The sequence below is a fragment of the Lissotriton helveticus genome, chromosome 7 (assembly GCF_964261635.1).
Source record: "Lissotriton helveticus chromosome 7, aLisHel1.1, whole genome shotgun sequence".
Classification (NCBI taxonomy): domain Eukaryota; kingdom Metazoa; phylum Chordata; class Amphibia; order Caudata; family Salamandridae; genus Lissotriton; species Lissotriton helveticus.
In genome coordinates this window covers 31,594,533-31,618,639 of record NC_136068.1, presented here as the reverse complement: position 1 = coordinate 31,618,639, position 24,107 = coordinate 31,594,533, and the positions used below count along the sequence as shown (strand labels likewise).

General features: G+C 51.1%; 1 protein-coding gene across 2 annotated transcripts in view; it reads right to left on the bottom strand.

Moving 5' to 3' along the window:
• Positions 1 to 24,107, bottom strand: part of LOC144767956 (cell adhesion molecule CEACAM21-like) — a 327,806-nt gene that overhangs the window by 281,226 nt on the left and 22,473 nt on the right. For both annotated transcript variants that reach the window (XM_078651307.1, XM_078651308.1), the window contains exon 3: positions 13,081 to 13,416. In XM_078651307.1, the coding sequence (XP_078507433.1) occupies positions 13,081 to 13,416 (336 nt within the window). The remainder of the gene's footprint in view (positions 1 to 13,080; positions 13,417 to 24,107) is intronic.

Here is a 24,107-nt window from a genome sequence, read left to right as displayed (position 1 = left end):
CGGAACGCTCCGAAGAAGGCTAGGCAGGACGCGGCCGCAAACAGGGAAGCCTCGAAGGGCGAGTGGGCGACAACTCCTAATACATCAATCATGGCCTGCAATATAGGGAAGTCAATGGGGGACCTGCAGTCTGGAACCCTGGGCTCCTCCGTGGCCCAGCCCTTCAGTGCCACCCTGATGACAAATGACTTAGCTGGGTCCTGCCCCCCCTTCAACCTAGCGTCATGGCTGACTGCCGCCAAATGTCCACAGGCCCATGAGTGGGATTTGCCCTGTTTCTTTGCCCACACCTCAAAAGCTTGTACTCTGCCCTCCAAAGGTATCTCAGACAAGCCCAAGGCATGCACCACTTTTTTTAATGAAGACAGCTGGTTCCCATAGCGTTTCCTAGTACCTGGGGCCAAGTACCGCTCCCCCATGGCTCTCAACTCTTGCTCCACTCCAAGATACGCCATAATGTTGCTGGGAAGGGGGTCATCTCTGCTCTCGCCTGCGGTCAAGCCTCCCGGAAACTATGCCACTGGAAACGAGAGAGAGCATCAGCTGCCACATTTTTGACCCCCTCAATATGTCTGGCCCTACACTCGATATTGCAGCGCAGGCTCCCTCTGGCTTGCTCCCTCAGCAAGCACAGTACCAACGGGCACTTGGCTGTTTGCCCATTGATTGCCTGTACCACCGCCATATTGTCAGACCAGAATAGGACCTTTCTGTTTAACAGGACCTCTGGCCAGAGGTGGAGTGCGATGACGATGGGGAAGAGCTCCAGTACAGTGATCTTGGACGTTATGCCGCACTTGCGCCCGGCGTTGGGCCACTTCTGTGCACACCACTGTTTGCCTAGGATTGCCCCAAAGCCCTCCCTCCCTGAAGCATCCGTGAACATGCTAAGCTCAGGACTGTCGGTCCAGGGAGCCCTCCAGATGACCGTACCATTGAACTCAGACAGGAACACCCCCCACATGGCCAGGTCCTTCTTCATACCTAGGGACAGCTTCACAAAGTGGTGCTTCTTGACCGCATTAGCAGTGGCTCTGGACAATCTCCTGGCAAACACCATCCCTACCGGAATGACTCTGGCTTACGAAGTTGAGTTTGCCCAAAAGGCTCTGTATGACACCTAGATGCGCCTTGTCTTTCCCCAGCAGTGACCGGATGTCCTGTTGCAGCGCCTGCACCTTCCCAGCAGGGAGTCTTGACACACCCATGACCGTGTCTAACTCAATGCCCAGAAAAGTGAGAACCTGCGCAGGGCCCTCTGTCTTGCCAGCTGCTAACGGCACCCCCAGGTGTCGGGCCAAGTTCTCAAAGCATTGCAGTCCTCTGCTGCATTCCTGGTTACCAGCACCCCCGACAAACAGGAAGTCGTCCATGTAGTGGGTCACTCCCATGACATTGTACTTCCACGAGACAGCTCACTGCAGGAAAGAGCTGAAGGCCTCAAAGAAAGCACAGGACGCTGCACAGCCCATGGGCATGCACCTGTCTAAAAAGAATTCCCCTTACCACTTGAAACCCAGGAGGTGCTGGCTCTCCGGGTGGACAGGCAGCAGTCTGAATGCTGACTCAATGTCGGCTTTGGCTAACAATGCTCCCTTCCCTGCCCTCCTAACCATGTCGAAGGCCATGTCCAGGGAACAATACGAGACAGAGCATGATCCCTCCTCCAGCCATGAATTCACTGAGTTGCCCTCCGGGTAGGACATGTGCTGGATCAACATGAAAGCCCCTGGTTCCTTTTTAGGTACCACGCCCAAGGGAGAGACAACAAAGTTAGGGAGAGGGGGTGCTGGAAGGAGCCCGCCACCCTCCCCAGGGCCACTTCCTTGCTAATCTTTGTTCCTTGGTTGACCTAAGGTTCTCAGAGTCCCTGCTAACCAAAGGCCCCAGGTAGGGAATTTTGAATCCCTCCAAGAACCCTACCGCTAACACAGTCCTGTCTTTGGCATTGGGGTAGTCTTGTAGTAGAGGTAGCAAATTGGGAATACCAATGGGTGACGGGCCTTTGGCCAGGACGTTTCCGGGACGCACCACCAGGAGGGAAATTGCCAGTATGGCTTTATCAGCAGAGGGGGGGGGCTTTCTTGGGGGTGCAAGGTGGATGGAAGGGTGTGAGGTGGGGTGGACCTTTCCGGAGTCGGCCAATCACAGCTCGTACCTGTCCTTTCTCGCGGGCCCAGAGGAGGACTCCCGTTTGGCACACGCAGTGGCTGGATGGGTACAACCACACTTGCTGCAGGTGTGCCCGAATCTACAGGCCTTCCCCCAGGAGCCTTCACGTCCCACTAAATGTTCTTCTGGTTCCCTGCCTCTGTCCCCAGCCACGCCCCCCCGAAAGGACTGCGTAAACTGACCCTTCTTGTCTTGTTTCTGTAACTTGCTCGTGTCCCCCTTCTTATAGTTGGTGGTGGCCTTCTCTGCAGGCTCCACCTTACCCTTGCCCATGTGCTGCATCCACAGACGCACTTTCATCTGGTCCCACCCCAGCTCTGGGCACATGGCCATCTTCTTTCTGATTTCACAATCGTACTTGTACCAGCCCATGCCCCCATTGGTCTCAGCCTCATTGGTGATAATGCTTTGATATTGAAACAGGCCCGGTCCCTGTTCCGGGTAACGCTCCATCACTATCGCTGCCAGGATAGTGAAGGCCTGTGCCCATGTTTTGATTGATTTCTCGGGCCATGCCTGAAAGCGCAATTGTTTGTCCTCGTCCTTGCCTCCCATTTTCCTGGTGTCTACCCCCTCTGCCCCATGCATTAGAAGAGAAAAAATATCTATAAACTCCCTCCGCCATATCCCTTCCTTAGCAGCTAGTGGCACTTCCCACGCTAAGGAGCACCGGCCTGACAACAGGGGGCCAAAGTCACTAGTGGCCCTGGCACCGCAGGCGCAACCTGGGTAGCTGCGCTGGGGGTAGTGCTGGTCGCTGCATTTGTTGCGGGTAGGGGGGGTTGCGACTGCTGCATTCAGCAGTGGTGGAGAAGGCACTAGTGTGGATGGTGCGACAGCTTCTGCCCATTGTTGGCAGCCTCAGTCCCTTGTGGCACCCCCCGTTGCTTCCCCCCTCACGGGGGTGCTGTGTCCGCTTGGTACTCCCTGTGTCCCCCTGTGACCAACCCTCAGCCCCATACCTGGGTGATGAATGCGCCAACTTGTGCCTGAGCTGGTGGAGCTGGGGCCAAAACCCCAACGTCGGTATTAGCGCTGTCCACCCCACTAGTGACGCTGGCGGCTCTGAGGCCAGCTCTGACTTCAGCCCTAAAATCCGCCAATGTGTCTGTAAGCTTACCAAGGTCCTCACGTGTAGCAGAGTTTGACAGCGGAGGTGTGCATGCTAGGGCTACCCGCGGGCCGGTTGACGGGGGTGGCGAGGCAGCCGCTGGCACGACTGCTGACCTTGAAAATTGCATGGCCCGACTCTTAGTTGGCAGCGGTTCTGCCGGGAAGTCTCTGACTGTGGGCCTGCGAACCCTCTTGGACCTGGTGGGCCCTGCCTCTTCGGCGGGTTCCTGCCCCATCAGGGGGACGAACAGTATGATACCGGAGTCACCCCGACTGTTCGCTCTCAATAGCTGGCTGGCCCAGCCACGCCTTTAACCCTGATCATTTCCATAACGGCTGCCAACTGCGCATCTTGGGAGCTTCCTAGCAGAGAATCCCCGACCTGGGACATCTGGGAGAAAAGCGGGGGGATCCCTGGCTATTCATGTCGATGCCTCAAGCTCAGTTCTCCTGAAAAAGAAATGGAACTGTAAGCCAAAGCCACGCAGAAGGTGGAAGTCCGACCTTCTTGTCCCCCCCCCCTTTGGGTGCTCCTCCCCCGGTCCCCACACGGTACTTACTTTGTTACGTGTATGTCATTGTGTCCAGCTGCACCCTCCTGATGGCTTTGAGTGGGTGGGGGTGTTGGAAGAGAGGGGGGCAGTTGATAAGTGGTCACGATGATCTCCTGCGTGGGATGAGAATAGAGTTATTGACCGCTAACCGATCGCAACTGACAGGCCCAGCACAGCTAGGCCTGGCGAACCATGCCACCCCCTCGCCGTCACCGACAAACTTTTTGATAACCCCCGAAGTTTGTCGACCAGCCCATACCCGCAAGCCCTGTATATTACCTTAGTGAAACGAAGTCCTGGGTGCACGTGGACGGAGCCCTGAAATGCGACAGACCTCCTAGAGCAGAGGCGAGGCTGAAAAGAGAAATAGCACACATGAGTACGGCTAGATTAGGACTGAGCCGTGGAGATCCATTAATGGACCACCATGTTTGCACCCTGTAGTTTCCTACTGGATTAGTTTCCAATCCGAGTTTTACCCCACGTGCCACCCCTTAACGAGAGACCCACCATGGACATCGCCCTCTCTTCGATTACCTGGACCATATATGTTATGGCTGAGCATCGTTTGAACGAAGATTGCCTCCCGTCTTCAGACCTGCACAGAAGACAACAATAGATAAGTGCACGCATACACACCCCCCACAGCACCATACTCTCCTGCTTGCACCCGAAAACTGCGTATTCCTCTAAATCACCCCCGCCACCTCTGGTCATGAAACCTGCACCTTTGCCATGGTGGCGCCCTTCTTAATTGCCGCCCTAGCACCTCCAGGCCGCAAGTTAGCCCTAATTCCCAGCCTGTTAAAAGGGGGGGGGGCTGCCCCACGTGTACTCCAGGGACCGCCCCGTTGTCCGCACCGAGCGGCAAGGACCAGGGGTCAGAGGAGCGCTTTGCGCAGTTCAAAGTGCAGTCATAACCGGAGCGCGCGTTGCGAGGGGAAAAGGCGGCCTGCCTCCCCCCCTCTGGCATGACTAAGCATCGATTACTGTGGCTGGGATGGGGTTGCGGATTGATCGCTCGCCAGCCGGGGCCAGGCGTGGGCCCCTGCCGCCATCTTTGTGTCCCGTCCCCGCCGTGCCCTTATGGGAGGCACGCTGAGCCTGCCCCTTGGCGGATACAAGAAAAGAGGGGGGCTGGAGGGGGCAGCGATGCTTCATTTCCTCCCCCCCTCGCACTGCCCACCGGCGCAACACCTCGTGGAAGCCCCCGCGCTCCTGGCCGCATGCGCACGGTGGGGGGGCGACAGGGGCGCGCACCGACCCTCGTGGCGAGGGACACCCGCTTGAAGCCTCCCCATGCTCTTTCTCCATGCACAGATACTTGTTTCAGCATGCTCCTCCCTTTGGATGCCCCCCCCACTGTGGAATGCCCTGAAACTATGTAAGGCAACCTTCTGACCCAGTAGCCCATTCGTGTCTGACTGCCAGGTGTTTAAATTGGAGTGAGGTGGGCGCCATTTTGATTCTCGATCGCGAGGGAGGGGGTTTGGGGGGTACACCTGGGCATGGGCACCCTTTAATCCTGGTGGTGAGGGGGGGAGGGGGACGCCGACGCGTGCCATGACCAAGCCCCCACCCCCCCAGCAAGGACCCCTCGCGGGAGGAGGCCACACTGCAACCCCCCTCCCTGTGTCGTTGTGGTCACGGTGCACTGTTTTCTCCGAGCTCCGGACGACCCCTGTGACCATAGTGGGGTGGGCGCACAAGGTAACCAACACTGCCTGTGCCCGCGGGCAGCCCGGCTCGCTTACGGCCAACTCGAGTCCCTCATTTCCAGGAAGGACCTATGGCGCGCAGGCCATCCTCTGTAGTGAATGGCCTACATTGGAATCGCCTTTGCCACCTCGTGGACTCCCCCCCATGTCCTGGCCGCGATCACAGGGCAGGGGCGCCCAAAGGAGTTCCCAGGGCCCTGCAAGAATCCCTTAACTCTGGCCACTAAGTACACCAGGAAAGGGTGGGGCGGTGCACCCGGGAAATGCGCACATACTGGAACAGCGCACATACCGGAACCGGGCACATTCTCTCAGCGCATTCCCCTGACCTCTGGAACAACCCGGGGATGGATGTGCTGTTGCCCCACCCTAACCTCCCTACCATGAGCCCGTGGAGCTCCCATGCCAGGGAGACCGGAGGCGACCCCAGGGGCCCGCAGGAAATCCCGCGACTCACCCCCAACAGCGGCCCGCACCTAAGCAGGTCGCCCAGCCCAGCTACAACCTCCCAAAGGGGGGGAACGAGCAGAGGGGGGGTGTAGCAGATCAGCACTCACCGTGAAGGCCGATCAACTCATGGGCAAAAGCAATCCGCGACGTGGAGAAGGCCACAAGATTGCGTGTCCCCTGACGATGCGTACATGGCGCGTCCAGTGCACAAAGAGGCAGGTCACCTGCTGTCTTGTTTTCGTCTGTCAGATTGCTTCCGACAGTGGTGAGTTTTTGGATACCGAGGCAGTAGCCTCATTACTCCACATTCATTTCGAATTTTTTAGTCGCTGCTTAGGTTGTCTTGTTGATGTGTGACTCTTTGTCACAGTTGGGGTTGTATCACTTGGTCAGCTCAGTGATGGGCCGCGGGTAGCGGTCAATATAGTTTGCAGAATTGTCAGAATGTTTCCTCAGAGAGCCTAGTCTTTGTCTATCTAGTGCCTTCTGATAGTGTCGAGTTTTGGGTGCCTTCCGCGGCTATTATGCCATCTGGCGGCGGTGAGTTTTTGGTTGCTTGCCGAGGCAATTATGCCATCTGGCAGCGGTGAGTTTTTGGTTGCTTGCCGAGGCTATTATGCCACCTGGCAGCGGTGAGTTTTTGGTTGCTTGCCGTGGCTATTATGCCATCTGGCAGCGGTGGGTTTTGTGTACCTGCCGGCGTTTGCCTTCAAGCAGTGATGAGTTTTTGGATGCTACGTTTCTGTTTCAGTTTCGCAAGGTTAGCGCTTCAATGGGACGCGGGTAGCGGTCAAATGGGTTCGTAGAGATGTCTGCGAGTTTCCTGATCAGTGGGTTTTCCTTTTGATCTAGTCCTTTGTAGAATTTCCTGTTGAGTTTTAGGAGATGGTCGTCCAACATCTCAATGCCTAAGTCTCTGTGGAGGTCTGCTATTCGTGTGAACATAGGTGCACCTGCTGCAATCCGTAAGGCCTTGTTCTGTAGTTTCTGTAGGTCCTTCCGAAGCTGTGGGCGGCAGCCACTCCAAACTGGTGAAGCGTATGTCATAGTTGGTCGAATTATTGCAGTGACTACTCGCACCTTGCTCTGCATGGGCATCGACTTAGTCTTCAGGAGTGGGTATAATGCAGCCAGTTTGGATGCTGCTTTCTGGCAGGTCTTCTCTATGTGGTTTCTCCAGCTGAGTTTAGAGTCCAGAGTCACCCCCAGGTAGGAGCTGCTGTTTTCCCATTTGACCTCGTCCCCATTGAGGAGGATCTGTGGGTGTTTCCTGTTCTGCTTTCTGGTAAATAATGTTGCAGTGGTTTTGCCTGTGTTCAAGGTGATCTGCCAGTCGCTGTACCATTCGGAGAGTCTGCAGAGCGATGTCTCCAGGTTCTTAGCCACTTCTTTGTCGCTGAAGGATTGAGAGATGACTGCAACATCATCTGCGTAAAGGGCAAGATCAGTCTTCTTTAGGTCTGTGGGGATGTCGTTTGTGAATATGTTGAAGAGGAATGGTCCTAGGATTGATCCCTGAGGCACTCCAGCAAGAATTGGGTGTGGCGATGAGCATTCTTCTCGCACTGCCACGTGAAAGGTCCGTTTTGTCAGGTAGCTGGACAGTAGCTTGACCAGGTAGCTGGGAAACTGGAGCTTGATAAGTTTGTAAAGCAGTCCCTCGTGTCATACTCGGTCAAATGCTTTGGCTACATCCAGAAAGACTACTCCGGTAGACTTGTTGATGTTGAATCCATGGCTGATGATGTCCACAACTCTGAGGAGTTGGTGATTGGTTGAGTGATCTTTCCGGAACCCAAACTGTTCTTTAGCAAGGAGGTTGTTGCTTGTCGCAAAGTCCACGAGACGGGCGAGGATAACTTTTTCAAAGAGTTTTGATAGGCCAGATAGCAGACTTATGGGGCGGTAGTTTGCAGGATCTCGCAGTGGTTTCCCAGCCTTGGGGAATACGACGACTCTTGCTTCTTTCCAGGCGTTTGGGAAATATTGGTGCTGCATGCATGCGTTAAATATCTCAGCAAGGTGATCCACCGCAGTATCTGGTAGTAGTATCTTGCTGGCTTGGTTGGCTATTTTGTCCTTCCCTGGTGCCTTGCCTTGCCGTTTTTTAGTGTTTTTGCCAGGGCCAGTAATTCGCCCATTGAGCATTCCTCAATGTGTGCAGTTTCTGTTTCTGGTGGGTGCTCCCGGTGATGCTTGGCGACCTCTTGCTCGACTTCTGTTGCCAGTTTGCTTGCTTGGTTGGGCCTGAAGGATGCCTCCAGTGTGTCAGCGAAGACCTCAGCCTTATCCCTGCTGCTGCATGCCAGGTGAGTCGTCCCTTGTATCGGTGGGTTTGGTTCCTTCTTCCCAGTCAGGCGGCGGGTCATTCTCCAGAGAGAGTTGTCTGAGTCCTTTAGGTTAGCTCTAGCCGCTTCCCATTTTTCGCCTCTGTGCTGGCTTATTTGCATTTTCAGCTGTCTTGTCAGTTCATTATACTTCTTCAGCAGGTCGGGGTGCGGTTCCTTTGCCACTCTCTGCGGGCTCTGTTCTTGTCTGCTATTGACAGCTTGATGCCCTTCGGGAGATCGTAGATAGAGCATCGTTGTAGTTTCTGCTCTGGAATGCTGCGCTCAATAGCTGTGTGGATTGAAGCTGTGAAGTGGCGAATCGCCTGGTCAATGTCTTCAGTGCTTCGCAGGGGACCAGGGACCAGTGTCTCCTCCAGGCATCTCTTGTATAGGCACCAGTCCGCCTTCTTGAAGTTGTGCCTGATGCCCTGCTGCTGGTCTTCAAGTACGTCTCCAACTGTGATCAACACTGGGTTGTGGTCGGATGTCAGCGCTGTTAGGGTTTCAAGCTCCATAGACTGGGAGAGATTCTTCATGACCACAATGTCCAGAACATCCGGTTTATGCAGTGCAGAGCCTGGATAGTGTGTTGGTTGAGTCGGGCCGGCCACTACAAAGTCCTCCTTCTTTGAGTGGGCAAGTAGGGCGTGTCCTTTGCTGTTTCCCGTCCGAGAGTTCCAGCATTTGTGCTTGGCATTAATGTCTGGATCTGTATGCCAATTGCTTCAATGCTCCCAACTGGTGGTAAAGACATCTCGTGGTGCTTCACTTTTGTGCTGACGATCACCGCTGTTCCTCCGCCCTTGGCTCCAGTGGCGCGATCTGTGCGGTATACCCTGTGGTTTGCTATGTTGAGCTTCTGGCTTCCTTGGAGGTGGGTCTCGGAGATAAGCGCTATACCCATGTCCATGGTTTCCATCAGGTGCAGGAGTTCTGCAGTTTTCTTCTGAATGCCATTAGCATTCCACATCACGAAGAGGGAGTTTCTTTTAGATTTTGCTGCCATTGCTGGTGTTTTCTTCGCCCTGGAAAAGTCAGGCGATAAGATTCGCCACCATTGTCACCACCGGGTGGATTTTCATATCTGCAACTGTTTTTGCAATCTTCGCGATGAGTTCCTGCCAGTTGATGGCTGAGCCTATTTCACAGGATGGTCCCGGTGCGGTTGTTGGAGGTGAGCTGACTTGTTTCGGTACCGTGACGCCCGCGTATGTCCTTCCATCCATGTTTGCATCTCTACTGTTGTCGGTTGTATTGGGGGTTGGGATCCTGTGTTCCAATGCAGGTCTGCGGTTGTAGGTCTTCCTTTGATGTTGGTCTGTTGCTGATGATTGTTGGGAAGACCTTTGTGGTTGTGGGGGTGGCTTGCGGTGTTCAACCTTCTTTGCATTCTGTAGGTAGGGACAGCCGCGATAGCTCGCTGGGTGGGGTCCTGCGCAGTTGGCACACTTTGCTGGTTCGGTTTCCCGGTTCCTTGTGCATTGGGTAGAGGTGTGTTCGCCTCCACAGCGTACACACTTTGGCTTCTGTTGGCAGAAAGCAGAGGTGTGCCCCAGGCGCAGGCAGTTGTAGCACATGACTGGTCCTCGTTTCCCTCTAGGTGCTTCTGTGGTTACGATGCAGCCGCAGAGCCGTGTGACTGCTGAGAGGTCTGCTGGTTTCCCGTCGTGGCTTGCTGACAGGGTTATGACAAAGAGGGGAAATTTCTTGCTCTTGTCTGCTGGAGAGGCAATCTGTGCGATATTTTTGACCGGAAGCCCACGTTCAGCTAAGTCCCCAGTGATGTGCTCAAGTGATGCATTTGCTGGGAGCCCCCGTATTACAAAGCGCTGGGCTTTTGCAGTGGTCATTGGAAAGGTGTAATACTCCATTTTCTGGTCGGTAAGTATGCTGGTCACGCTCCTGTAGTCGTCTGGGGTGGTGAGCATAATCTTGGCGTGGTCTTGCCTGGGCTTGATCGTGTAGGGGGAGGTGCAGTGTTCATCCAGCATCTCCACGAGGTCCTTGTGAGTGGCTAGGTTCTTCAGGATGATGGGGGGGATCCTTAGTCGCTTGGTGGGACCTGAGGAGGTCTCGGGTTCAGGAGCGGTGTGGTCTTGAGGGTGGGCGTCACCGTCCTGGGTACCTTGGAGAGCCTGGTAGCGGTTTGAGGTTGGTATTGCGCTGCTTGCGGGGGAGGACGGGCAAGCTTTGTTGCTTTCTCTGGTGAGTCTGGGCACGTTTCGCGCCCCCTCTTCATTTTAATATGCCATTCCATGTCGCCTTCGACGGCGGTGCTGGGTTGAGCCATGGCGCCTGCCTCCGTGGTCATTTAACGCAGCTGGATGGGGTGGGGGGGGAGGTTAAGGGGTTTGGGCTCTTCTCCTTCCCCTCTATGGCGCGCAGCCTGGCCCCGGTCAAGCCAGGGAGACGCAGGCCCAGCACCTTAGAGGAGCGGGAGAGAGGGCAGAGCGGGCCGGGCCGAGCCGAGTATCGGTGTGCAAGATAAATCAAGATAAATCAAGCAAATCAATCAGGCAGCGGAAAAGATTCAACAAGCAGAGCGCAGGTGAGCAATTGGAATCTGAAAAGTAAAATCAAACAGGCAGCGGAAGTGATTCAACAAGCAGAGCGCAGGTGAGCAATTGGAATCTGAAAAGTAAAATCAATCAGGCAGTGGAATGGTTCAATGAGCAGAGCACCGCAATTACAAGGTGCAAACTGTTATTAAAATCACGTTGTAGAAATTATTTGGACACAGTGCAGCAATGCCAAAGCAATCAGGGCACAGGAACAAGCTAAGGAATTTAGTCAGTCAGGCAGAATTCAGCAAATCAAATTGCAATCAGTAGCAGCAAAAATAACAATCAACAAGCACTAAGCAGAGCAAGGCTCCGACCGAAATTCAGTAAAAAGCTGATCAAGCAGTGTAAACAGGCCAGATCTACCACAAAGGACAGAAAATGGCGCCTACCGGGTGTCTCAGGTATCAGCTGAAGCAGTCATCGGCTCCGGAAGATCCGCTGGTCAAATCGGGTCCTCTGGGGGCCGTCTCGATCGGAATCCGGAAGGAAGTGGCGGCCGGGACGCAGCTCCGACGTCCGAGTCACCAAATCAGTTGCCCATCCAGATGTCCGGCATTCCGGCTGCAACGCCGACGTGCGCCATGGCGGGAGCGGGAAATCCGGTACTCCAAAAAAGGTCGGTCAGTAATCCATCTGGTCCATGTCAAAATGAAAATCAAGTCGAAAAAAACACAAAGAGGCAGGTAAAATGGCGAGGGGTACTTAAGTACCCCTCGCCCTTCCTGCTGCACCGGACGTGACGTAGCGCCCTTCGGCCCCCTCGACGGCTCCTCCTCACGCCACCCCCCCTTTCGGGGATGAAAAAACACGAGGGGGGTGGGGGGCTGGGGAGGCCCAATGTCCCTAGTGGGCCGCCCTCTTGAGTGGCCCCCTTTGGTGGCCTCGGGCAGCCGTATTCAGGGGTCTGTGCGCAGAGCGTCTGTTCGGCGGACCTAGCAGGCCTCCAGCGCCGGGGTCTCGATATCCTCTCTGTGCGCTTCCCCCCTCCCTCTCAAGCAGCTGCGAGTCCAAGGCTGCGATGCCAGATAGCCCAGGAGTTCGACCTCAGATCGCTCCTCTTCCCACTCACAATACCATCGCTCCACTGGAGGTACGACGAAGTCGGAGAGCTTTTGCAGGGATCTTGGAGCCCCCTCCACTTCTCAGTAGATCGTCGCCATTTTTTTCTGCGTGTCAGCCACATCTGCCTGATGATTCTGCCTTTATTTACCATTTCGCGGGCCGATGTCAAGCCACTCTTGTCGCCAATGGGATCAGGGGCCGGTGATCAACCTCAATTCGGAATGTTTGCAGCTTAGGCAACTGAGTAAGTGCAGGATATGTGGCAAGGGCTCCGGAGCCTTGCTAGTGAGCAGCCATTCTTCTTGGCTGCTAGCCCCGCCCCCAAAAGAAAACATTATTCATTCCAAACTGAATTATGTGATCCAAAATGGTACTCACATTATAACTATGATGCACTCTCAGTGGATAGACCTATAGCAATGATGTTGATGCATGCATGAACCTATTAATATCCATGACTCCTGGTTTTTTCGTTAATGGCCCAGACCCCAGATATATCACATACACCCAAATAACTGTTACCACACACAGTGTGGGTAAGCTATGCCAAAGATCGTCAGCACATTCCAGGTTTACAGATGTGAAAAGCATCTGTCCACCATTAGTGAAACTATTGATTTTAAGGACTTCCTCGTGGGTCTTGACCCAGCTAAAGTTAACATTTTTCTATCTGGTATAATACATAGATGATTGCCGTGCACATGGTTTGCATTTTCTCAGTTACACACTACAGGTGCAGTGCACTTAAGATTCTTGTTTGGAAGTAGAAGGGTATGAGATCTTCCTGAGGTCTTTTTCATTAGGATTGAGATTTTACAACCTTATGAACTTATAAATAAACATTAAAAGGTGTTATATACATCTCTGTGTTCTTTGCTGTGCATTTTATGGCACTGCGAGTTAAAACTGATCCCCATTCCAGCAGAATGGATGCCAGCCATGTACAGAATGACGTCATGTAAGAGGGTCATGCAGCAGGTGAATGATCAAATGGACAGTTCATCCTGAACACACATGTTACAAACCATCCTTAGGTGAACCAGGATGAAAGGCCACACATAATCCTCCCTCAAAGGAAGATGGAATCGACTCCCGGCAGCAGAGGTCGAGCACTTACCGTAGACCCTCAGCTGCCTGGTGGCTGTCACAGGGAGTGCATCACTCGGTGTCACATTCACAGTGTAATTTCCGGTGTGGTTCGTCAGCAGGTCTCTGATCACCAAAGATCCGTCTGGGCCACAAGTCTCCCGACCCGTGTACTGGGGACCATTGCGCTGGAGTGATGTTGAAAAGACGTAATAGCAGATCTGCTGTGAAGCGGTCACTGCTGTCCCCCTGTACCAGGCGGACACCAGTATATCCGCAGTGACCGGGGCGGTGAGGGTGGCCGTCTGTCCCACTCCGGCATCAATCACTTCTGCAGCCGCCCCCTGAATCCAGACACTGAGACAGACTGAAAGAAAGAAGAGTTGACACTCGGTTTAAAACCCTACTTTTGTAAAAATACTCAACCACATACATTAGTCTTGCCTCTACCAATGGGAAAGGAGATTTCTGCAGAGGGAGCACAAAAACAGTGGGAGGGAGACACCATGGCACTAGAATACTATGAAGGAAAGAAATAGCCTTGAGTATTTAGTAGTACTTAAGGATTAGGTACCCCTTAGCAGACTGAACCATGTGAACTTCGGCATGAGTGCACCCTCCTTTCACTGAGTGTAGAGCATTTCAAGGAAAACAGCTGACTTTATCTTTCCTTATTGTAAGCTCTTCTCATACATGTGACACTAGGGGACAAATAGAGGTCATTGTGAGGGATACAGATAGTCTCTCCATCACTGGCAGATGGAACATCAGAACTTGCAAAATGCCCGATATCAGGAGTAGCTCCTCTGATATCCACAGTGAGTAGCTCCTCCGATATCACTCTAATATCAGGAGTGAGCAGCTAATCCAACATCAGGAGTGAGTACCTCTTCCAATATCAGGAGTGAATAGTTCCTCCGATATCAGGAGTGAGTAGCTCCTGCAATATGAGGAGTGAGTACTTCCTCTGATATCAGGAGTGAGTAGCTCCTCGTCATCTGGGGTGAGTAGCTCCTCCAATAAGGAGTGAGTAGCTCTTCTGATATCAGGAGTGAGCAGCTCCTCTAATATCAGGAGTGAGGAGCTCCTCTGATATTAGGAGTGAGTGGTTCCTGCAATACCAGGAGTGAGTACCTCTTCCAATATCAGGAGGGGTTAGTTCCTCCAATATCAGAGCGAGTAGCTCCTCTGATATCACTCTGATATGTGGAGTGAGTAGCTCCTGCAATGTTAGGAGTGAGTAGCTACTCTGATATCAGGAGTGAGTAGCTCTTCCAATATTGCTCCAATATCCATTGTTAGTAGCTAATCCAATATCGGGAGTGAGTAGCTACTCTGATATCAGGAGTGAGTAGCTCCTCTAATATCAGGAGTGAGTAGCTCCTGCAATGTTAGGAGTGAGTAGCTCTTCTGATATCATGAGTGAGTAGCTCCTCCTCATCAGGGGTGAGTAGCTCCTCAAATAAGGAGTGAGTAGCTCTTCTGATATCAGGAGTGAGAAGCTTGTGCAATATCACTCCAAGTAACTAATCCAATATCATGAGTGAGCAGCTCTTCCGATGTCAGGAGTGAGTAGCACCTCTTATATCACTCTGATATCAGGAGTGAGTAGCTCCTGCAATATCGAGTGAGTAGCTCCTCCGATATCAGGAGTGAGGAGCTTCTCCAATATCAGTAGTGAGTAGCTCTTCCAATATCATGAGTGAGTAGTTTCTCTGATATCAGGAGTGAGTAGCTCCTCTGATATCAAGGCTAAGTAGCTCCTCCAATATCAGGAGTCAGTAGCTCTTCCAATATCAGGAGCGAGTAGCTCCTCCAATATCAGGAGAGAGCAGCTCCTCTGATATCAGGAGTGAGTAGCTCCTCTAATATCAAGGCTGAGTAGCCTCTCCAATATCACTCTAATATCTGGAGTCAGTAGCTCCTCCAATATCAGGAGAGAGCAGCTCCTCTGATATCAGGAGTGAGTAGCTCTTCCAATATCAGGAGTGAGTAGTTCTTCCAGTCTCAGGAGGGAGAATCTCCTATATCAAGAGTGAGCAGCTCCTCCAATATCAGGAGTGAGTAGCTCCTCTGACTTCAGGAGTGATTAGCTCCTGCAAAATCAGGAGTGAGTGGCTCTTCTTATATCAGGAGTGAGTAGCTCCTCTGATATGAAGAGTGAGTAGCTCCTCCAAAATTAGGAGTGAGTAGCTCCTCCGATTTCATGAGTGAAAAGTTTATCCAGTTCTGGTTTTCCTTGCGTGTTTAATGAGTAAACAAAAGCTGGAAGTACCATAAAGCAAAGTACTGGATGAAGTACTCGAATTTTGAATAGGAAATTTGAGATATCTGAGCAAGGCTGGTAGTACCTTTGGTGATGTGTAAAGGCAGACAGGTACAGCACACTAGAAAATGCTCCCACCAGAACTATGTTGTTGTTTTTTCAAGACCATGCAAAAGCTCTTACAGGTTGTCAATCATGGAATATTTAGAACAAGTACAAATATATATCCATTAAATATTTTTATAATTGATATACATACAAAAAGCGTACATTTCATTTTAAATTGTGATAAAAAGAGGAAAAATAGATAAATATACACAGTTAAAAACACATATTATTCATCCCTGCTAATGCATCAGTATTTATCATTGAAACGCCTCTCCAAGTTACATCTATCATGCTGGAAAAGGATGCTGTTGGGAGTAGGATCTACAAATTCATATGATACACCCCCTATAAAATCAACCACCCAGCAGTCATTCTCCACTCACATAACACATCCCCACACATGTACAATTCACACCAGGAAATGGAGAGAACACTTCCAAACATAATCCACAATTGTGTTGTTTCTTAGGAGTTCCAAACATTCAGGTCAACTCACATTTCAGTGGGATTAACAATTATCTTCCACCTTCATCAGGACCACCATTTGACTAACTCTAGGTGAGGCAGAGAGGTGACACATCATGGAATGTTACGATGACACAGCTCTACATTCAATGGGTGTCAATTACTCCTGTGCCCCCTTTGAGGTGGACGTGTTGGACCTTTGATGGATAAAGTTCTACCCTTGATTCATGTGGAGAAGTTCAATACAGAAGTGAGGACGAGCGGGAGTGGCAGTGTGTGAGAAAACAAAAGTAACTGTGGGGGACAGAGAGTGACTATTCCTTCCTAAAGAGCAATGCACAGAGATTACGGCAAGGTTATATTTATTAAAAAGACACTGCGAAAGGTGAGAAGCGCGGATTTAAAGTAAAGGGTTATGTATCAACCCTAGAGTTTGTTCGTATTGACTCATACTTCGTTATTAACACCCACTGCAGACTTGTAGCAGCAGGCCATGATTTCTAGCATTAACGGCTTATTATGGGTGAAGACGTGAGCTATTTCATCGAGTCAGCGTGTGCATCCTTCATTGTTTACACACATGCTGCTGTTGCTAAGTTACAGCGCAGCACAATCAATGCGTCTACAGAGATTTATGGCATTTCCTGGAGCCGCATCCCACATTTCTGTGTTCCTGGCTACTTGTTTCTTGTGGCCGTGTCTGTGTGTGCTATGCTTTAGCCTCAGTGAGTCTCAGTTCCAGTCTGAACTCGTCTGAGGTAGTAAAAAGAAAGGAAGGACCTGCAACATTTGGAAAACTGGTGGCCATTTTGGTTTGGGGAAAACCAGTGATTTATGCAGATCTTTTCAGCTATTTACAAGCTAATGCCGGTGTACATGTAAAGGAAAAGAGTGCAAGTGTTTATTTCAGCAATTTGCATGCTAATTAGAAAATAAAAAATAAAGCATTCTACTGTAAAGTCATGTTAACGATTTGCACGGTATTGTTTGGTGCTAATCCAACGGAGAAAAATATTGTACACTGTGCTAAGTTTATTGTATTTTTTTTATTATTCCTTAGTAAGTGACATATGCTGAATGTACCTCAACCTGCACCATTTCTGCAAGAACCAGGTGAACCACAATTAGGGGTCGATTAGGATCGCGGACGGACTTGAGTCCGTCCGCGACCCCTGAGGAGGAGGGAACGTCCGCATGGGCTGGGGCGTTCCCTCCGATCTGATTAGGATGTGACCGCCAGGGTGGCGGTCACATCCTCTATCTCTAACATTGCGGCGGGTGCAGCTTCAAGCTGCACCCGCCCCAATGTAAAAAATGCATGCACAGCATTTCCGTGCACAAAGCGGCAGGCACCGCGCGGTGCCTGCTGCATTGTGCACGCAAATGCAGGGGGGTACCATAGGTACCCCCCATGTGCACCCACCACCACCCCTTCACCCAGGGGGCCCGCAACGGGCCCCCGAAGTGAAGGTCCGTATGCTTTTCCATGGCGGCAATGCCGCCGTGGAAAAGCATATTTACACACACATCATAATATGGCGGACGGTGTCTCATAGACACCGCCTGCCATGTTATGGCTTTTCCGCCGCGGTCGGCTCCGACCGCGGCGGAAAAGCGGCGGACGGAATTCCAGACCCACCAGCCATCCTAATTTGGCGGTGGGTCTTTGGAGTCTCCGCCGCGGTTTTTCCGCATCCTCCAGGCCGGCGGACACTTCCGCCGGCCCGGAGGATGCGGAAAAACCGCCATCCTAATCGGCCCCTTGGTGTGGAAATTGTGGTTAGGACCCTTCAGACCTTACTTAGGGGCGATCAATGCACAAAAATTTAAACCAGAAAGAAAAAAAAAGTTCAATGTACTAATATTTAGGGGGGGAAGGCCAGAATGTTTTCAATCATCTACCTGACTAGGATCCCATGGATGAGGAGGAACTTGATGAGTTTTATTACAGTTGTGGCTCAACTGGATAAATATTTATCAAAAACAAAGAATTTAGTAGCGCATAAACCTTCTGAAAGTATAGATGCAGGATATTTGTGAGCAGGGTATTATTGATAAAGTGGAGGGAACCTTGTGGGCGTCTCCCATTGTCTTAGTGGAAAAGAAGTCTGGAGAACACAGGATGTGTGTGGATGTAAGCAAAATCAGCAGGGCCATCTGGGTTGATAATTTTCTACTGCGAAGAATTGAAGATTTGATTACTAACACTGCCCATTCTAGCTGGTTCACCAAGATGGATTTAAGGGCAGCTTATCATCAGGTTGAACTGAATAAGGATTCACAACATTTGACTGCTTTGTCACTTCAGAAGGTACTTTTCAATTCAGCAGAATGTCATTTGGTATAGCCTCTGCCGTGGCAGTCTTTCAGAGTTTAATGTCTTTCATGTTAAAAGAGTTCCCACAAGTAGCAGTATTTCATGATGGTATCTTGGTGTTCTCAAACAGCGAATCTGAACATGATCAAACATTAAGCAAAGTATTAAGTGTACTTGAAAACAGAGGAGCTACTTAATGGAAAGACAAGTGCATTTTTTGTTTAAATTTGTTTTATTATTTCCCTATAACTGTGTACACATTTATGGTACATACAATGTTATAGATAATCATACAAACAAGTAACATCCTGGCGGGTCCAGCAAGGGCGCTTCTGGCAATACAAGAAAGTCTATGGGGCCATGGCCCTACACAACACTTTTATGCAGTTGGGAAAGTCCGTAGGGTAACGTACATGATATAGTTGGCCCAGATAAAAGAAAGGGTTGCACCACAAAGGCATATTTACACCAATGTCCAATAAAAGACGGTAATTTGGGAGAACAAAGGAAAGGAGGGAGCGGAGTGGGAGGGGGAAGGGCCCAAAGAGGTCGCTGCTAGCGGCCTTTCTGTTGCCACTAGTTATTGTGGGTGCTTTCATTGATACCAAGAGAGATGAGAATAGTATAATGAAAGAGGGGGTGACTAGGTAGCGAGTTTCTCTCCTATGTTAATGTGGGTGGCTTCACTCTGGGAGTTCAGCCCCTTGTGGTAATAAAGCATCCTCAAGAGTTGCAGAGTGTGCAGGTGAGGGGGGGACAGAGCGGAAGTGTTGTAGTTTAGAGAAGTGTAGTATTAAGGGTTGCCATATGTGTGTGAATTGAGTGTCAGTATGTGTGATGTGGTTGGTGAAGAGCTCCATCACCATGGTATGCCAGAGACGAATGAGTCACACCGAAGCCGGCGGGGTCGAGGGTTTCTTCCAGTGTAGGTCAATAACCTGCTTGACTGCCTCTAACATGTGTAGGATCACACGCCAGTCAGAGTGTGTTGTGGCATTAAGAGTTTGGGGTCGGATCCCAAGAATCGTTACCTGCGGTGTGCATGGGATGGGGAACCCCACAGCGTCTTTGGTGTGGCTTAGCACCTCCTTAAAGAAGAGAGTTAAAAGTGAGAAGGACCACCAGATGTGGATGTATGTGCCCGTGTCAGAGTTGCACTGCCAACACAGGGGTGAGGGGGTGGGGAACATTTTATGGAGGCGGACTGGCGTATAATACCAGTGGGTCATAACTTTATAAGCCGAACCCTGTTGGGTGAGGCTTCTATGTGCCATAGGGATGTCCCACCACAGCTGTTCCCACTTCTCTGGAGGGATGTTTTCTGAGGTTTTAGAATGCCGTTTCTGCTGGTAAGAGTGGAGGGGTAGATAGTTGGAGTGTTGCTGGACTTGGTATGTGCGTAAGATCAATCATCGCGAGCCATCAAAGGAACGCACTAATGTCTCCAAGGAAGTAAGCTGGCGCGTTGCCCATTATGTATTAATGGGTGTATGTAGCCAGTATCGCAGTTGATAATATTGCAATCTTGCCATGGTGGGGAGGCGGAAATCTTGTTTGCATTGGTCGAAGGACTTGAAGACTTCTCTCTCGAAGAGGTCACTGATCGTGCAGCATTCCCCATCTACCCAGGCCAGAAAGGAATTGGGTTGTAAGGGCAGGGAAATACTGGGTTCCAGGCCAGTGGGGTATTGGGGGAGGGAAAAGAAGTGAGTCCCCGACTAACAGGGTGTTTATCCCATATCTGCAGGACAGTTCTCAGGGGGACAGCGATGTAGGCACTGTGTGGCCATGATCGCCTCTGTAACCAGGCCAAGTCCCAAAGAAGTCTGCATGCCACTGCTCTATCTATATGAAACCAATGTTTCTCGCATTCGTGGACCACCCACCCCGAGATGAAAAGCAAGTGTGCTGCCCAGGAGTAAAGAAGAAGATTGGGACAAGCAAGCCCCCCTCGATCTCTTGGCAGCATTAATATTTTTTGGGAGAATCGCGGTCTACCCTTGCCCCAAATCGAGGCTTACAATATCTGCTTGGGGAATAGGCATAGGGAGCATTTGAAAAATGTAGAGTACCTTTAGTAAGATTGACATTTTCACTGCGTTGAGTCGATCTAACCTTGATACAGGGAGTGACTTCCAACACCTTAAGTCTTCGCTGAAAGATCACTGGTGTTCCGGCCTGTTAGCTTGAGACCACGAAGTCAGCAAGGAGGTCACATTAAGGTCCAGATATCGAATCGAGCGAGCAGCCCATTGAAACAGGGTGAGGGAACATAGTTCATGGACTTCCTGTGAGGGAAGTGTTAAATTCAACACCTGCAATTTAGTAGTGTTAATTCTGATGCCCGAGACGCATTCAAACTTATGGAGAAGTGAGAGAATGCAGGAAGGGAGTCCCTAGGATTGGTCAGGGTGAGTAGGAGGTCATCTGCGAATAGCGCAAACGAGTGGGTATCACCACCAAAAGGTATGCCTTTTATTGTTGCAGAGTGACGGATGGCTATTGCAAGGGGTTCTACGGCCAGGCCATAGAGAAAGGGAATAGTGGACACCCCTGTCGGGTGCCCCTGCGAATATGAACAGGAGTCAGTTGATTCTGATTTGCGTCGAAGGGGCAACATAAGACGCCATGATTCGGGACACAATGACCGGTCCTAGCCCAATCTTCTGTAGTACTGCACGAGTCAGCGGGCCAGCAGGGAGCCGATCTTGTTTCGACCCTCGTTATATTTTTGATTCAAGGGGAGAAGTGAATGCTCCACTTTGTTTACCGGAAGCGCCTTCAGCTGGCCATGAAGTGAGGCCAGCCATTTCTGGTGCTGCTGCAATGATGCAGCGTGGTCCTGTAGTTCCAGGGCCTTGATGTCCCTGGATAGTCCGGGCTCTACTGATTGAGCTTCCCAGTTCTGAGCAATTGCAATAGAATTGATAGTGCCACGAATAGTCACCATAAAAGCGTACCACAGGATGAGGCTGTCGGTACCGGGCAGGTATTTTGTCTTGAATTCGGCTTGAGTTGCTTGCTCTATTTCTGCCACATTGACCTGGTCCCGCAGTATGTGTGGGAGGAGCCACCAACACTGGCAAAGGGTGATCTCAAGATGCACATGGTCCGAGATAAAGATGTCCGAGATACATGCCGACTGCAAGGACCGAATGAGTGACTGCGATGTAAAAAAGTAATCGATACATGACTACAAACGGTGGACATGTGTGAAAAAGGTGAAGTCTTTTACATCTGGTGCCTTATATCGCAAGGCGTCTATCAGGCCAAAGGCAGTGATATCTCACTTTAGTGCTGCAAACATTGCTCCCATGCCCTGGAAGGTAGTCGTACTGCAATCAAGTTCGAGATCCCACACCAAGTTAAAATCTCCCCCAATAAGCATGTGGCCAACCTCCTGTGTAGCAAGTTCCTTGAAAAGATTCATAAGGTGTGTATCTTGGGAGTGACTGGGGGCATAAATATTGATCAGTGTTAGAGGGATGCCACTGATTACAGATTTAGGCTTTAGATTGCGTCTCTTCCTGTCCCGTGTTATTTGTGTCCCCTGCAAGTTAAAGCCTGACTTAATAAGAATAGCCACCCCTACTGTCTTAGCTAGTGAGGACGCCCAGTATTGGTTTGGGTATTTGGGATGTGCCATGCGCCGGGTATCCGGTGCAAAAGGTTGGTTTCCTGGAGAAAGATAATATCCGGGTTTTATATCAATAAGTTGTGCCATACCTGCCGCCGCTTATTGGGAGCATGCAGACCTTTCACGTTAAGTGAAAGAAATCTAATCTGTGCCATGTTTGTTCCTATGGGGTCGAGTAGGATGCCATATTTAAGCCTTATCCTGCCACCAGGGGCGAGATACTTGTGCCATCGGGGATCTTGCAGCGCATGTGTGTATAAAATGAGGGGGGGCGATATTGAGATTGGCCCCTCTTGCCGCAACAGATATAGGGTAGTTTGTGAAAATCAGGGGCGGCGATATTGAGATCGGTCCCTCTTGCCGCACCAGATATAGGGTAGTTTGTGTCTGATGGTAGAGCAAGGCTGTAGTAAAAACGCATGCTGTTCGAAACCCCCAGGATTTTCAGGGAAGGGAGAGGAAAGAGGGAAAAGACAACACAACAATAACAAAAACAGTAAGGCCAACCGGGCCATAGTGGTCCATTCAAGCCCTTCAGTGTCCCAATGGTAGAGACCAGGGCACTCTGAGAAAGTCACTCCTCCTGGGGACCAGTTTATTGGGGGGGCCAAGATGGTCTTGCTGCAGGTCGCGGTCTCCATACCTGCTGGCCGACCCATAACAACAGAATGGGGTGGAATTCCCGTTGGGACCCAGGATCCCACTGAGCTGGTTCCAGGCATGGAGGTAGATGAAGGGAGAGATGTAGGGACCTCGGGAGGAATATCGAGCCGGACTAGCTCTCTTTCTTCGTGTCGGAGTGTAGCCCGCTAGATGTTTTAAACCGTAGGTCGAGTTAGTTTGCGGGCGAGGAAGTTATCAAAACATTGCACCTAGACAGTGGGGCATCCGAAACAGGTGATTCCCTTGACTAAGATGCATGAGGGGAAGGCACATTTGAGGCAGGCGGAGAGTGAGTTGGTGATTAGATGCCATCCAGAGATCTTAGATGTTGTATGATGTCTTGCTTGGCCTGCTGAGTCGAGTCACTCCCACTTTGATCCTTATTTATTGGATGCGGCACAGTTGCCCATTCTGGATGTAGATGAACTCTGGATTGAGTGGAGAGTGAGGTCGGACTGGAGAAAGGGGAATCCATCGAGAGTTGGAGTAGGTGCTGGGCCTCGAGCACGGATCGGATTGACTTGTGTTTGCCCTCCCATAATGAGATCAAGGCGAAGGATGGCCCCATTTATATTTAGTGTTCAGTTCTCTCATCTTGTCTGTGACAGGTTTAAAATGCCTGCACCGTCGCAGTGTGACAAGGGCGAGGTCCAGAAAGATTTGGATGCGATGCCCGTCGTGGGTCAATTCTGTTTTCTACCTGCCTCCTTCTCAGTGAAGAAGTGCACCCGGGTGAGGATGTCTGAAACCAGGCCTGAATTGCCACGTGGAACTCTGACCCAATGGGCCCTGTCAAATCTGGTGGGGAGGCATCATTATCACCACTTACAGCTTGGAGAAGATCTGTAATGTAGGTCATGATGTCCAGCCCCACCATGCCCCTGGGGACCCCCCTAATGCGTAGATTGTTCCTCCACCTCCTATTTTCCAGGTCTTCTTCTTTTATTTGAAGTTCTATGTGTTGCTCTTCTAGGGAGGTAATTCTGTGCCACATGCCCTCTTGGTCTTCCGTCCGTATGTCAAGAGTATGCTCAAGATCATCCAATCTGTTCTCGATTTCAGCCACATTGCGCCTTAGGTCATGCAGACATGCTTTAAAGTCAGATTTGAGAGAGCCTATCTCTGCTTTAATTTCTTGCAGGAAGTTTGTCATGAAGGCCGGCGTGAGGGAGCTTGTTTCCGGTCCCTCAGGAGCTAACGCCATTAGGAGACCCAGTGGGGTCACAGTAGCAGAGCCCGTCCTTAGCCACAGGGACTGAACTATGGTTTCTCTAGTGGGGCCTAATGAGGAGTCCTTTCCTGCTTTAGCATGGGGCATGTTCCTCTCTGGCCCCCACCCCTCGGGTCAGGTACGGGTCCTGGACTCATGGTCCTGTGTTAGTTTTAGAGCTCGAGCCTGTGTCCGACACCGGGGTCCAAAGGGCAAAGTATTCAGAACCTTCCCAATGCACTCCACCCCTTGGCTCAATGTCCCAACACATTTGAGAGCAATCCAGAAGTAGGCCTCGGCATGACTTAAGTTGTCATGGCTGGAGGCTGGGCAGGCTTGGGGGTCCACAATATGTCCCAGGGTCCAATCCTGTCAGCACGCAATGGGCCCCT